At 41.0% G+C, this 13,784-nt stretch overlaps 1 protein-coding gene across 5 annotated transcripts in view; it reads left to right on the top strand.

Annotated features, from left to right (window-relative positions):
* The window catches only part of PPARG (peroxisome proliferator activated receptor gamma), a 57,187-nt gene that overhangs the window by 26,112 nt on the left and 17,291 nt on the right, over positions 1-13,784 (top strand). For 4 of the 5 annotated variants that reach the window (XM_030501030.1, XM_030501032.1, XM_030501031.1 and 1 more), the window contains 3 exons: positions 8,001-8,228; positions 9,975-10,144; positions 11,604-11,742. In XM_030501030.1, the coding sequence (XP_030356890.1) occupies positions 8,009-8,228; positions 9,975-10,144; positions 11,604-11,742 (529 nt within the window). In that variant the 5' untranslated portion in view covers positions 8,001-8,008. Of the gene's footprint in view, positions 1-4,528; positions 4,572-8,000; positions 8,229-9,974; positions 10,145-11,603; positions 11,743-13,784 lie in introns of those variants that run through there. The other variant, XM_030501028.1, reaches the window with a different exon arrangement.

Here is a 13,784-nt window from a genome sequence, read left to right as displayed (position 1 = left end):
TTGTCTTGATCTTGTGCTTGGAGTCAGGGCTGATGTTAAAAGCAGCGCACCGAATCCTCTATCAGCTTACTTCTTCATTAAGTCACTTGTTTGACGCTCAACATTTGCTAGAGGCCACCAGGTATTTCCTTTAGTTTTACAGGTAAACCGAGGGGGGCAAGGAGTTTTGGAGTTCTCGAAACAAATCCATAGAAGTTCACTTCTTCTGCAGTGAGCTCCATTTTCATTCCTGTACATACTTTTGATAAAATCATACTTGAAAAGAAAACTGAAAGGCAATACCGAGCTGCCAGAAGGAGCTCGTGGGTGAGGGTGGTCAAGCAGCGCGTGGTGGCGGTGGGGCGGGTGACACCAGCAACCCGTTAGCCCTGCTGGCCTGAAGGTTGCCCAGGTAAGCCTGGGTCTTTTTCTCACACTCATAGTGCTTTCTAGTGCGTCATCTGCTTGGAAAGTCTGCTTTGGATAACTCCTACCAATACATTGCTGTTCAGTGCATGCGTCATCACAGAAATGAAACAACTTCTGCCCTGAGTTATGCTAGTTTTTAGAATATGTGACTTAATAAAAAGGAAAAATCCTTTTTATCTCTGTGTCTTGGTAACGCAAACATAACAATACAAGATTCTGTACTGGAGTTTTTAAAGCAAGTCTTTATAGCTTGTTGCTGTCGCTTGGGTTTTCCTGCTGCAATTTGAAGCTTGCTGATTTTGTCAAACACTGAATTGGGGGGGGATCAGTCAACAAGGCTCTTTTTATGTACTTTATTTGCTGCTTGTTTGTTTGTTGAAGAGCATCGCTGGTTGTGTCAGCAGAGTTCTTGGAAAGAGGGTTTGTTTTTTTCAGTTATGTTGTGCTCCCTCTGCTGACTCTGCAGCAACAGAACACAAGTATTCCGGGTCCTGCATTAGATTTAAGAGCCTGAGACCATGCAGTAGTGTTTTAATGTATTAAACGGACTATGTCCAAGTGCTTTGAGTCATTGAAAGATAGTAAAAAAAGCACATACTTTGGTTTATCCAGAATAAAATTAGCTTGTTTTATGCAAATGTTGTCTGTCAGATAAAGTCCATTATAACAACAGGTGCTATGAATAAAAAATATCATTTTTGTGACTGAAGCAGATATCTCCTAGAGGCTTAAACTAAGCTTAAAGCTTCATTAAGCTCAGACGTAATCAGGAATATGAAAACGTTGTGGAGTGATACCATCCCTGCTGAAGAAGATTGCTGTTTTGATGGTAACACAGGGAATGGGAGGGGAAAGGTAATATTCTTTCTCTGCACAAGTGGAGAACTGAGACAAAAGTCAGCAGCATCTCTCTTTCTCCAGGAAAATGTAAATGCAGTAAGATGATGCAATTTTCTTTAAACAGCCAGAAGAACAGGACAACGTGATACTGTTTTTCCAAGTCTTGCTAGAATCCATGACCCTCTCCACCTTCCAGAGACACCAGTTCATCACTTTCTGAACACGGTGTATCACCAGACCCTATGCTTCACATTGAGGGCCTGAAAACAGCACTGAAGAAAATGTTGACTTGAGCTACTTGTCCATTGCCACATCGAATTTCTCTGTCAGAGGCAATGAAAGAACTGAGTTATTGAAAGGGAATGCAACAGTTTTATCATGAGACTGTCCCTTCTCTTCTTATAGCCCTTTTACAGCATTCTCTCCTGAATGATGAGCGAAGGTCTCTGATTCAGTGGATCAAACTATTCGAACTATTTCCAAACTATTCCATGAAAGACATTTTAATTTAAAAAATAAAAATATATTTACGCCATGTATGTATTTGTCCATACTTACACCTGTCAGGGTAGTATAATTATACCATTGCTTTCATTTCAGTAATGTTGCAAAGCTGAGAGGCTTTGGCTGTTTTTTTCTCCTCTAATTTTCTGTATCTCACCCGAGGTTAGGATGTTCTGGTTGCTCCATTAAATACCTCCACGGTCATATTTTGGTAGTTTTGTCTGGAAAGAGCGTGTCTAGAATGTAGTGCAACAGGCCCTTCAGGTTAACTGAGCACAGGCAGTGTTTATGGTAGAGAGGAGCTTGTGATCCAAGATGTTTTTCATACCATGATAATCTCTTATGTTATACTTCATGTTTTCCTAATATGACAAATGCACCAAATAACTTTCTTAGGAATTAGAAATAATTCAATTTGCGTTTGCTCCTACATGAAGTAGCTGAATGAGATGCTGGTTCTCACAGTCAGCACCAGGTTAACAACGTGTAAGCTGTTGCTGTGGCTGACAGTCAATAGCGACGTGTCTCATGAGTTCATGTGCCTTCCTTCGCTTCCTTGTAGATAATAGCTGCCGATCTGTGTGGCCTTTGGCTAGCTGGGAATGATTTTTGCACACGGAAAATCTTTTTAATCAATATTAGTTATGTTTTTATTACCTGGATCTCACATGAGCGTGTGAGTGTTATGAAAGAAATCTGGACTAGTCTGTGGATTGGAGTTACGCTTTGGTTGTTTTGGTGTTTGCCTGTTTGGGTGTTGGGTTTTTTTCCCAAAAAGCCATGAGAAGATTACCATTACTTTTCTTTAACTGCTGTGTTTTCCAGAGGGAATTGTTGGCATTCACATTTTATGGGGAGGGAAAAAGACAAAATTACAGCAGAAATGAAGTCAAGTTACGTGCAAAATAGAAATATTTGTAAACCATTAGACATAGGGACAGTTTTCACATTTTAGTTTTCAATAATGCAGGAATAAAATTGGCACTTCATTCTAGTATTCACAATCTAAGTTAGTCTGAATAGTAAAATCCATTTTGTTTCCAGTATAATACAAGGTTTTATTAAATTGAACAGAATCTGCATAATCTGACTAAGACTGAGCAGTTATATGTGAGGATTTGAACTTTACAACTGCAATGAAACACATAGATTTTTATATCCAACACAGCAAACCTGAAACTCTCATCATTCAGAAATTATTAGGAATAATATTTATTTGGGATCATTGTTTTATTGTATAAATGCTGTAATATGCATCTTGTTGTCCAGAAATGGCAAAAGAAGCACCAAAACAACTAACTGTCCTGTGCTTGGTTTGACCATAGATATTCTTGCAGTACAGAATCTATTGCACTGAGAGCTTCAGGAATCCTTTAGCGAGTTTGAATTTACTGGTGACATAGAGAAATAGCCACTGACTGGTGTATCTGTACGCCAGGTCACAGTGCTGCTCTATACATTTCCTTTTCTTTAGCAAAACAAATCAGAAATATGTGCATAATGAGAGAAAGTCAAATATTTCAGTCTTTTTGCTGCATAAAATCTAGTAAGACAATAAACCTTTACCACCTCTTTGCACAGATGTCATAGTAAGTAGCAGAAATATCATCCCTGCAGCTGGGAGAGCACCAAACCTGCTTTATGTTACACAACAGTGAGGAAGCCAAGATGAGGTAGAAGCCACACGTCCTCCACTTCTGCCCACGTAGACACACACGCCTATAAACACCATCTTGTGCTGTCTTGTGGTGCTGCTGCTGGAGAATGCTACATCCCTCACAAGAGTTGTGCTCCCCTGATCTGCGAGGCCTGAGAGCCAGAGTGTTTCTCTGTGGTTACATTAAAAGTTCCATGTTCATGAGCCCTCCGAGGTTGATGCTAGACTGGGAGGGGGAATGAAATTCATGGAAATTGAGGAGAGCTAAGGCCTTGTCAAGTGAGATTTACAGTACAGCCAGAGTTAACTGTTTCCAGTATAAGGAAAGCAGTTCATGTACATGCAAACCTTCTTTGTGTTGAGTCAATCCTATCTACTCAAGGTGTTTTATTATGTCAGAACCTTACACTTTAACAGGAGACTCCAGATATACACACTTATGTGTGCGTGCATATGTACAGTATCATTATGTATCTTTGAGGATATTGTAGACAATATGTAATATGGACAATATAGTAATTTCAGGTTAGATAAAAGGCAGAAGTTGTTCCCTGTGAGGGTGCTGAGGCGCTGGCAACAGGGTGCCCAGAGAAGCTGTGGCTGCCCCATCCCTGGCAGTGTTCAAGGCCAGGTTGGACACAGGGGCTTGGAGCAACCTGCTCTAGTGGAAGGTGTCCCTGCCCGAGGCAGGGGGTTGGGACTGGATGAACTTTAAAGTCCCTTCAACCCAAACCAGTCTGGGAGTCTATGAACAAAATGATTTTTCAAACTTAAACGTAGACATTTTTTGGTAATGGAACAATTTAGCAAAACTTTTTTGTTGCCTGAAACTGCTATTACTGGTTGTGCATGGGATGTTAACCTCTGGAAGGGGTGGAGTTTATAGGCTTTTGCTTGAAGGGTTGTAAATGGCTGCTGAGTCCAGATTTTATTACGTAGATCGGAAATATGAGTAGCATAAACTGGAATTACTGTGTGCCCTGTGGCAGCTGATAGGTGCACCTAAATGCCGTGGTTTGCTCTTCAGTCTGCTTTTGGCATTTTTATTTCCTCTATCCCCAGTGTACAGAACGGGTGTGTGATGTGAACAGATGCACAGGAAAAGCAAACAACAGTTAGTAATGAAAAACCAGCATGCGTGAAACACAACCTCTCATACTGAGTGAGTGTTAAAACAACAGGTTACTTGTTATTTATTCTATTTTGTTGCTACTAAAACTTAGTAAAAAATCTAACGTTGTGTGCTAGAAATACTTTTCCCATGAAACTACTCTGGTTATGGGTAGGCTTTGCTGAAACAAGTAAGCTGCGCTGACTGTGAAAGCAAAACATTCCTGCTAAGGAGTTACTGTACCCTCTTAGCTTTCAGAATCTGTGCCCTGCAAGCCAGACCTCTGGGCTTACACAATTCTCTGAGTCTTTCCAAGCCATGGTGTGTCTATCTGTACATAGTGAATTTCATGCACACGTTGTCTTCTAACGGTTCAGGAGTTTCATAGAATTAATCACAGTGTACATAACCAAATTCTCCAAAACATCCCAGTTGTTCTCTGTGTTGTAAAGTGAAATAAAGACTAGCTTTAACCTGCTGTTTAGCTGACAATGGTTTGCAGACTGAAAACTTTTAAATTGAGAATATAAAGTGATGATGCCTAAGGACTGTGAGAATATCTTTACAGAGGTTTTATGGATGATGCAGGAAAACTGATTTTAACATCTGCTTTGTGTGTGATACAACAGTTGAGCTCAGTGGCAGTCATTCAGTGCATCTCTGTTCAGTGGGTGACTTCAGCTTGCGCTTGCCTTCAGGCCCATACTGATGCCTTCTCAGCTCCTCCAGCGCAGCGGACGTGCCTGTGCAAGGGCAGGTGTCAGTAGGAGTCCTCCTGCCTCCTGATGGTTGCCTGCACTTGTCTTGGCCACACAGGAACCTCATGGGTGCACCTGGCCATATCGAGTCCTATGGGCTGCACAGGATGAACTGGGGCTGAAACTGGGCCAGGCCTGTAGGCATCCTTCTTCTTCATCCACCCTTGAGGCAGCTCTCCACATACACAGTGGACACAGCTCTCAATGCTTAAAGGACTATAAGCTGATGTTTAAATTTAGATGTCTGTTGATTTGATTTTACTTTTTCAAAGATATGTTTGGGTAATTCCAAAAATGGCCTCTTAGGAAGGAGCCTGTTCTGTTTTAGTGCTTTATTTGGAAATGTGTTTAATGAGGACAGTTCCCAGTGTTGATGGCCAGGGGTTTGCGCTCCTGTATGCTTACAGAACAATTGATTGTTTGGAACAGGCTATATAACTCCAAGGTACTCTGACAACCTGTAATGTACTCTCACAGGGGAACTTTCCCTTGTGGCAGTTAGAAGTTCTGATTTTTTCTTGTAGGCAGACCTTGCTTTTATTAGGGATGACATGAGCCTGTGTATCCCATCCGATGGCTGAAGCCTTTGGGAAGGCAGACGGCTGCTGAGCATTAGGCTAACCTTGCCAACAGTGAACCCTCAACACTGCTTTGCAGGGCTCTACTTCATCAGTCATGTAGTAGCAGGAGTGGCAGTATGGAGCTATAGGATCCCCTTTTGTTCTCCGAGAGGCAACATGTACATTGCACAGCATGAGATACAGTAGCATCCCTTTTGTTCCCACTACAGTGAGAATTTCTAATGTGAAATTAAAGAACAAGAAAGATATTTTACAGCCTTTGTTGTCCATGGCCAAGGGAGAACTAAAAGGCTGTGCTGCAAGTCCTAAAAGGTTAAAGTCCTAAAAGGAAAGAGGGTGACTTTCCTGAGAAAAGATCAAGAGAACTGTAACCCTTTCTAGCCATTATTACCTTAGCACTTCAGCGCAGTTGATGGGGAAGACGGTCACAGGTTTATTTACCTGCAGGCCTGTCAAAACAGAGGATGATCTCAGCATTATAGAGCAGGTCTGTTCCATGGTAGTCATTTTACAACAACAGTTGTGGCAGTGTGACAGAGTAGTTTTGATTTGAAGTAGATCAAATCAAAGCTCCTGTTATCTAGAGGTTAAAGGCTACTTACTTGGTTGGCTCTAAAGTCCAAATTAAACAGCCAAAGTGACCGAGTTATTGAAATTTCTTCACATCTGCTCTGTTTTTGGATCAGATGGTTCTTTTTATAAATCATGGAAAATGAAAGACAAACCCTAGTTATAAAACAGTGTTCTACACTTGCTGTTACTTGCAGACTTTCTAGTTGAAATGCATCTGAATCAAGGATTTTGGTCATTTAAGTGTCAGAAGAGGACTCGGAAAAACACTTTACATCTCAATCTAATTTCACTCGATTTGCTGAACATTTTTGCAGATTGAAGCTTTTTATTTTTTTAGTACTTTCGAGATCTGCACAAATACATCTAGAATGTGGAAAGTCATAAATGAAATTTCCTTGAGCCTTGGATTTAAGACTCTGGGATAAAACTTTTGACATACTTGAATGAGGAAAGATTTCAAGTATTTCTGGTTATTTGGAGGAAAACCACCAACTAGTTTTTAACTTTTTCTTGATTTAGAAATCCTTCAGGTTTTCAGGCACATGGGAAGATTGATTAGAATGTGCAAATCTGCAAAACTAATTGTGAAAGACTTCTGATTCTATTCATATACATGCTGTTGAGAGATGCAATTAAAGTCAGTGTTATCTGTCTTTAGGGTTTGTGGGTTTTGTTTTCGGTTTAAATGACTTGCATGCTTACTAAGGCACATAAATGTTCTACAAAACATCCAAGTAAAATTATATTTCATCTGCCCATTCATAATTATTTAGTTGGTTGTTTTTCCCATCTATATTTGTGTCAGTTATTCACCTAAGCATAGTTCTGTGAGCCCACTAGCTATCCGTGCTGCCTCCTGAAGAACAGATCAGATCAGTCCAGCAGGATACTGAAGGCAGTCACAGAATCAGCCAGGTTGGAAAAGACCTTTAAGATGATCAAGTCCAACCATTCCCCAGCACTGCCAAGGCCACCACTGGCCCATGGCGCTGAGGGCCTCGGCTACGCGGTGTGTGAACACTTGCAGGGACGGTGACTCCAGCACTGCCCTGGGCAGCCTGTTCCAATGCCTGAGCACCCTTTGGGGAGGGAATTGTTCCTCATCTCCATCTAAACCTCCCCTGGTGCAGCTTGAGGCCGTTTCCTCTTGTCCTGTCACTTGTTACTTGGGAGAAGAGACTGACCCCACCTCACTACAACCTCCCTTCAGATAGTTGTAGAGAGCAATAAGGTCCCCCCTGAGCCTTCTCTTCTCCAGTTGTTCTGTTCTAAGGTTATCCTGAGCCGGGATGTCAGCACATCTCATTTGCTCTTATGGCATGAGCTGGCAGAGCCTCCCTAAGAACCACCTCAAAGCTGGGTTAACTGCCCAGCGTTAGCCATGCAATGTTACTATAAGCCTAGTGCATTGTATGGTGACAAACTCAAGGCAAATGATAGATGGGGCCTAAACCTACACCTGATTGAGAGTTTGCACCTCAGCCCTTTGGCCATGAGACAGTTGGACCTGAACTTGTAACAGAGATAACTAGTTTCTTTAAAACTTCTGTTTGTGTTTCTGTTTTCAGGGGTTACAATGGTTGACACAGAAATGCCGTTCTGGCCCATGAATTTTGGAATTAGCCCCGTGGATCTGTCTGCAATGGATGATCACACACATTCTTTCGACATAAAGCCATTTACCACCGTTGATTTTTCAAGCATTTCTTCACCACACTATGAAGATATTCCTCTTGCAAGAAATGATCAGACAAGCATTGATTATAAATATGACGTCAAGCTCCAGGATTGCCAAAGTATGCTTTTGATTTTAAAAACTATATTTCCTTCATGCTCATATCTGCTCCATTCTCTGGCAAGTGTCCTATCAGCAAAAGGATGTAGAAGTATTCAGGTGCCTAATTGCTGGAATCCTGTGTCACCATGCTTGCAGGGCACGTAGGAAAGAGAGAATACATACAGCAGACCTTGACCCTTCCAGAGCAGCAGCTGGAGGTTGGGCAGGGTATCATAAAGTAGCTAAAATGACATTGAACATTCTTTATTAGACACATGAACCCCACCGGTTTTTCCTGAAGGCTCTGGTTTCCTATTCATGTATCTTATGTGTAAACTGTCCTTTGAAGCTGTATGCACATGGTGCAGAATAAGTACCCTGGATATTAAAAAATGCCCCTGCCTACACAGCATATTAATAATTAATATGTGTAGCTTTGAAATGCCAAATAGCCTAAAAAAGTGATGGAGTAGAAATACTGGCTACGTCTGAGTCACAGCTTTGGTCTAACTTGTATCAGTGTCCCTGATGCAGGCATAACCTTGGGGCTCCATGGGCTAGGATTATTTATGGACCAGGAATAGTGCTGCTCTTCTGCCAGTTACAATAAAAAACTTACAGGGAACTCTCCTTTTAAGAAGTGAAGTGACCAATTCTTAAATGGGTTATTGCTGCACATCCCTGCTCCAAGGAGGGACGTGAGGTTGCTGTGCCTGGAACTTTCTTCAGGATCCGCTTAGCCTGCTTTGATCTGACATCACTTTTGTTTGTAGCAATCTGTCCCGGAATTCTTCCAGGGAATTCCTGCTAGGAATCCTATGGTGTTTAATTCTGGCTGCACAGTGAAGCAGGTGCTGTGTACCTCTGGGTTATGTATGTAATAAGTTAAGACATTTTCCCAGCTAATAATTTATTTCTCTTTTGTTTAATTAGAACTGTCCATAACACTCCAATATCAAGGTAGGGTACAGTAGAGCTGAGGTAGGAGAAATCCTCTTCCTCTTTACTTAAATGATTTCCTCTTTTCTTTTTTCTTCCTACTTTGTATATGAAAGAAAAGGTTCTAGTTTGTACCATGCAGCCAGTCTGGAAGAGAAAAACATTCATCCTTTTGTAATGTTCGGCACTTACATCACTTCTGAGACCTCTATGGCCAGTAACCGACTTAAGGACATCATATTTGGTTGGTTGAGCTTGTTCAATATTCAAATTGCTCTCTCAATTAGAAACATTCAGAAGGGAAAATGTATCCCTAAACTGCATCCAAAGTGTTCCCCAGGAGAGCTCCATTTTTTTAAATATCCAATATTATCCAATGATCTATTATTCAATGTATTGGTACTTACATATTTTTTTTAGACAAGATTAGAAACTCCAGCCCCTCTCCCTTTAGTAGCTCTGAATACCTTGAAGTAGTGCAACCAAGTCAGACACTGGAAGTAAGGCCTTTCAAGCATGAGGTCTCCATAGGTATATTTTTATATCCCTATCTTCCAATCATTTCACCCTCCAGAGCTGGAAACTGGATCTGTAATGCACTTTCTACATCAGAATCTGCCTCTTCAAGGTTTTTCAGCCTATATACTGCCAGTGAGATAGTGGCTTCCATCTTACATCCCTTTACATCCTCTGTTTGCTACTCATTTTGTATTATGAAGCAGAGCTATGACTCTGGCTATGTTTACTGTGATTGCTTGGGATTATTCCTTGCTTCTTCCTGTCTATATTTAATTATACTTTGAGTTTCTCTCTTCTTTACACACAGGTGCAATCAAAATGGAGCCTCCTTCCCCACCCTATTTTTCAGAAAAGGTTCAGTTGTACAACAAGCCTCATGAGGAGACTTCCAACTCCCTTATGGCTATTGAATGCCGTGTGTGTGGGGACAAAGCCTCTGGGTTTCATTATGGTGTGCATGCCTGCGAAGGCTGCAAGGTAAGCTGTCACAAATGTGGCTTTTCTGAAGGAAGATTTGATGTTATTTGCATCTGAATAATCCCTTGGTAAAATCAGAGGTCTGTGCTTTTTAAAAACAACTTCAGGTCTTGAAGTAAACTCATAGAATCATAGGACAGTTAGGGTTGGAAAGGACCATTTGTTCCTCACAGACTGCAGATACTTTATGACCTCATAGGAGGAGGTTTTTTTAATAGAATTTGCTTTTTTTATTATTTATGTTACTGATCTATAAAATTTTTTTGTGCATTTCTTCTACTTTCAGCAATTACGCAGTTCTAGTTAATTCCTGCTGTCTTGGAGAGCAGCTGCAGAATCTAAGTTCATAGAACACAGCAAAAGCAGACTCGTGCCCAACTCCAAAGCTCAATCCTCTGAGCAATTTAAACTTCAGACTCTGTTATTCTGATTGATTAAAGTTTCCTTACTCAATTCTCACATTTCTAGATGACTATCGAAAAGTCTAATGGAATGGAAGAATGTGGCTTTCTGCTTTAAATCTCCACCAGGTTTTTTTTGATGTCAATGATATTTAGTGTTTATAACACATAAAGGACAAATGAACGGTGTAAAAATTGACCTTCTTCAAGAATAAGAAAAGAAATGCCAGAGAAAGAGATTAATGATAATTCATTTAGCTCAAAGAAAAATATTACAGTTCAACATCAAATTCTCATCCTCTCTGTTTTCAATATCTAGAGGAAAATAACTCATAGGAAAGATGCAATGCAGAGCTGAAATCAAATGTGTAGCCCTGAATTAGGAACACATAAAGTAATAAGTATGTGGTTGATTAATTAAATTACAGTGAATTATTTATTAATATTATTTGTTGTGAGGAAAAACTTAATTGTTACAAGGGACAAATGAAGATAAATTTGGATAAAATTTGTTAATTGATTGTGAGTGATCTGGGAAAGCATCTTTAAACCATCAGAAGACAGTACCCCACAACCTGGCTGATTCACTTGAGATCAAATTGGTGTTGGCTGAATTTCTGGTTTGCAGTGATTTATAAGAAGTTTTCTCCACTGGTAGTGAACTTGAAATCTCATTTCATAACAAATCGTCCCATGAGCAGTGGAACAAATGGAGTGTGGCTTCCTTTGGTGTGGTGTTCTTCATGCTCCGCCTGTCTGTAGAGCTCCCAACCTGTGTCCTTTAAACCCTGCTGATTCCCATAAGCTTCCCCAGTTCTTTGAGATTTTTACCCCTCTGTCAAACTAGGTTGCAAGTGGGTAATGAGACCAGAACAGGAGCACGCTGAGGAGCAGACACTGATCACATGAGCCTTGCTCCCTTTGGGATGCTGCCTAAACCAAAGTTAGCTTCAGTGTGTGTCCAGAAAGGTGCTCTGGGTTTATCCCTTCACTGGGGAGGTGGGGTGATGACACTGAAGTTTCTGGTGTCCTCTTATGTGCTTCTGTGTTGACTCCAGGGCTTTTTTCGAAGAACCATCAGGTTAAAGCTGATCTATGACAGGTGTGACCTGAACTGCCGCATCCATAAAAAAAGCAGGAATAAATGTCAATACTGCAGGTTCCAGAAGTGCCTCGCCGTTGGAATGTCGCATAATGGTAAGTGCACACAGCGTGTTTTAAACAATGATGTTTCAACTGAAAAATAACGTGAAACATTAATATGATCACTGAATGTGCTGCTGTGACATCTGAAGTCTTCTGTATCTTTGCACGAGGCAGTTTAGAAATGTGTATCAGAGATTGCCTCTGAGTTCAGCAGACTGTGTAAGATTGAAGATTGCTTTCAACATAGAAATCAGGCGGGTAGAGATCTGCACTTATCAGTATAATATATAATACACCATATGAGCTGGGTTTACTCTCCATCATTCTTGCCCATTACACCTCTGGTTATTCTTCCCGAACATATTCCTAGTGTCATTGTTCTTTTTCAGTCCATTGTCTTGCTTTCTGACAGGACTGTTTAGCACACTGGAGCTCAATATAATAGTGAAAAATGGGCTAGAGACTTTATTGAAACTTTGTGAATAATAACAACTTGAATTTGATGCATAGGACTGAGGACTGCCAGCATCACTAAGCTAACACTTCCTCATACTAGGACACAACATACTTTAGATGAATGGGCCGGACCCTGTACTGGTTTACAAACCCCTCTCCTCCTTCTCCTTCCTAGGGTACCCACATGTGGGTATAGATTCCAATGTGTGGTAAGTAGGAGTGTAGTGTTTCTGAGCATGCCCATTCAGCTGTCAGCCTCCCATCCCATAATGTGTCTAGCTGTGATTCCTGTGTAATGTATGCTCTCTGCCCTCTCCACCCCCCAGAGGTGAATATCCCCCCCCATGCGTGAACTGTGAGCAGCATTTCCATTCTGAATATGTCACAGTCTTAGATAGCAAAGGTGTTTGCCACTGGGTATGGTCCTGTGGTTGCCTTCTTTGCAATAGGTAAGCAAATAACATGAAGTGTACCATGATACTGCTCTCCCGCACAGAATTTAGAAGAAAGTCCCTCTGAACTTTGAAAGTAACATATCAATTCATGTGGAAATAGTTATGAATGTTTGGACAGGAAGATATAACGAAGATTCTTTGCTGCCTTGCTTTGGCAAAGGGGAGTAAAAACAGGAATTAAATGTCATAACAGAGACTTATGTAATTCTAAGGGTAAAAAATTGCAAACATGACTGGGAAAATAATTTCTCTGTGGTTTTTTAGACCTTTCATTATTTTCAGTATAAAAAATGAGTGTTCTGTCCCCAAGAGGAAAGCTTAACTGTGGTTTGCGAAGTTAATACATGCACTGAATGTAAACTGGTATGGGAAATGTTTTGCTAATAGAAAATGCGGCTTTCAAATTCCTGGGATGCAACAGGAACACTTACTTAAACATAAATCTAATTTTGAAATGCTACTGTGGGTATTTTTATAGTAATTCAGGAGGGTTTATTACAATGTTTTTCAAGGTGCATGCCAAATTCCTTCACAACCTGGCAACACAGCTCCCAGTTCTGTCAATGGGAACCATGTGCAGCCCTACCAAGAAGGGGAAGGCCGAGACCGTTCTCTCTGGCTTTTTAACATAAAGGGCCCAAGAAATACTTTTAAAACTAACACTTCACCTGCCAGTTCTTCCTGCTCAGCCACTGCCAAGGCAGGAGCTGCGGCACCAGCAGGGTGTGGGTCTGGGGGTCAGGGATGCAGCACAGAGAGGAGAGGGAAGGGGCAAAGCCGTGTGTCCCAGGGCTTAAAGGAACGCTGCTGTTTGCTCTCACTGTGAGCTCACCTAACAGGGAGTCAGCAGTGTTTGTAGTCAAGTATTGGCTTCTACATTTGCCTTTTCTACCCGCTCTGGTTACACGACATTGCATGAAACAACACCCTCATCCCTCCATCATTCATAAACAATCAGACTTACAAAAAAGAACTAAAATTCACCTTTGAGGACCCAGTTCTATACAAAGAAGCATCCAGAAACACAACACTGGATGTTGCCAATGACACACATCCACATTTTATGTTACATCTACAGATTAAAGTTCACCCATTTGGGTAGTGAAATTAGCTGAATTTTAAATGCTTGGGATCAGAATGTGGATTATTTGTGCCTGAGGGTTCCAATCTATGCCTGTCTGT

Source organism: Strigops habroptila, chromosome 11 (genome assembly GCF_004027225.2).
Source record: "Strigops habroptila isolate Jane chromosome 11, bStrHab1.2.pri, whole genome shotgun sequence".
Classification (NCBI taxonomy): domain Eukaryota; kingdom Metazoa; phylum Chordata; class Aves; order Psittaciformes; family Psittacidae; genus Strigops; species Strigops habroptila.
Note: the sequence above shows the minus strand (reverse complement) of the source record. Positions and strands in the feature narration are given on the sequence as shown.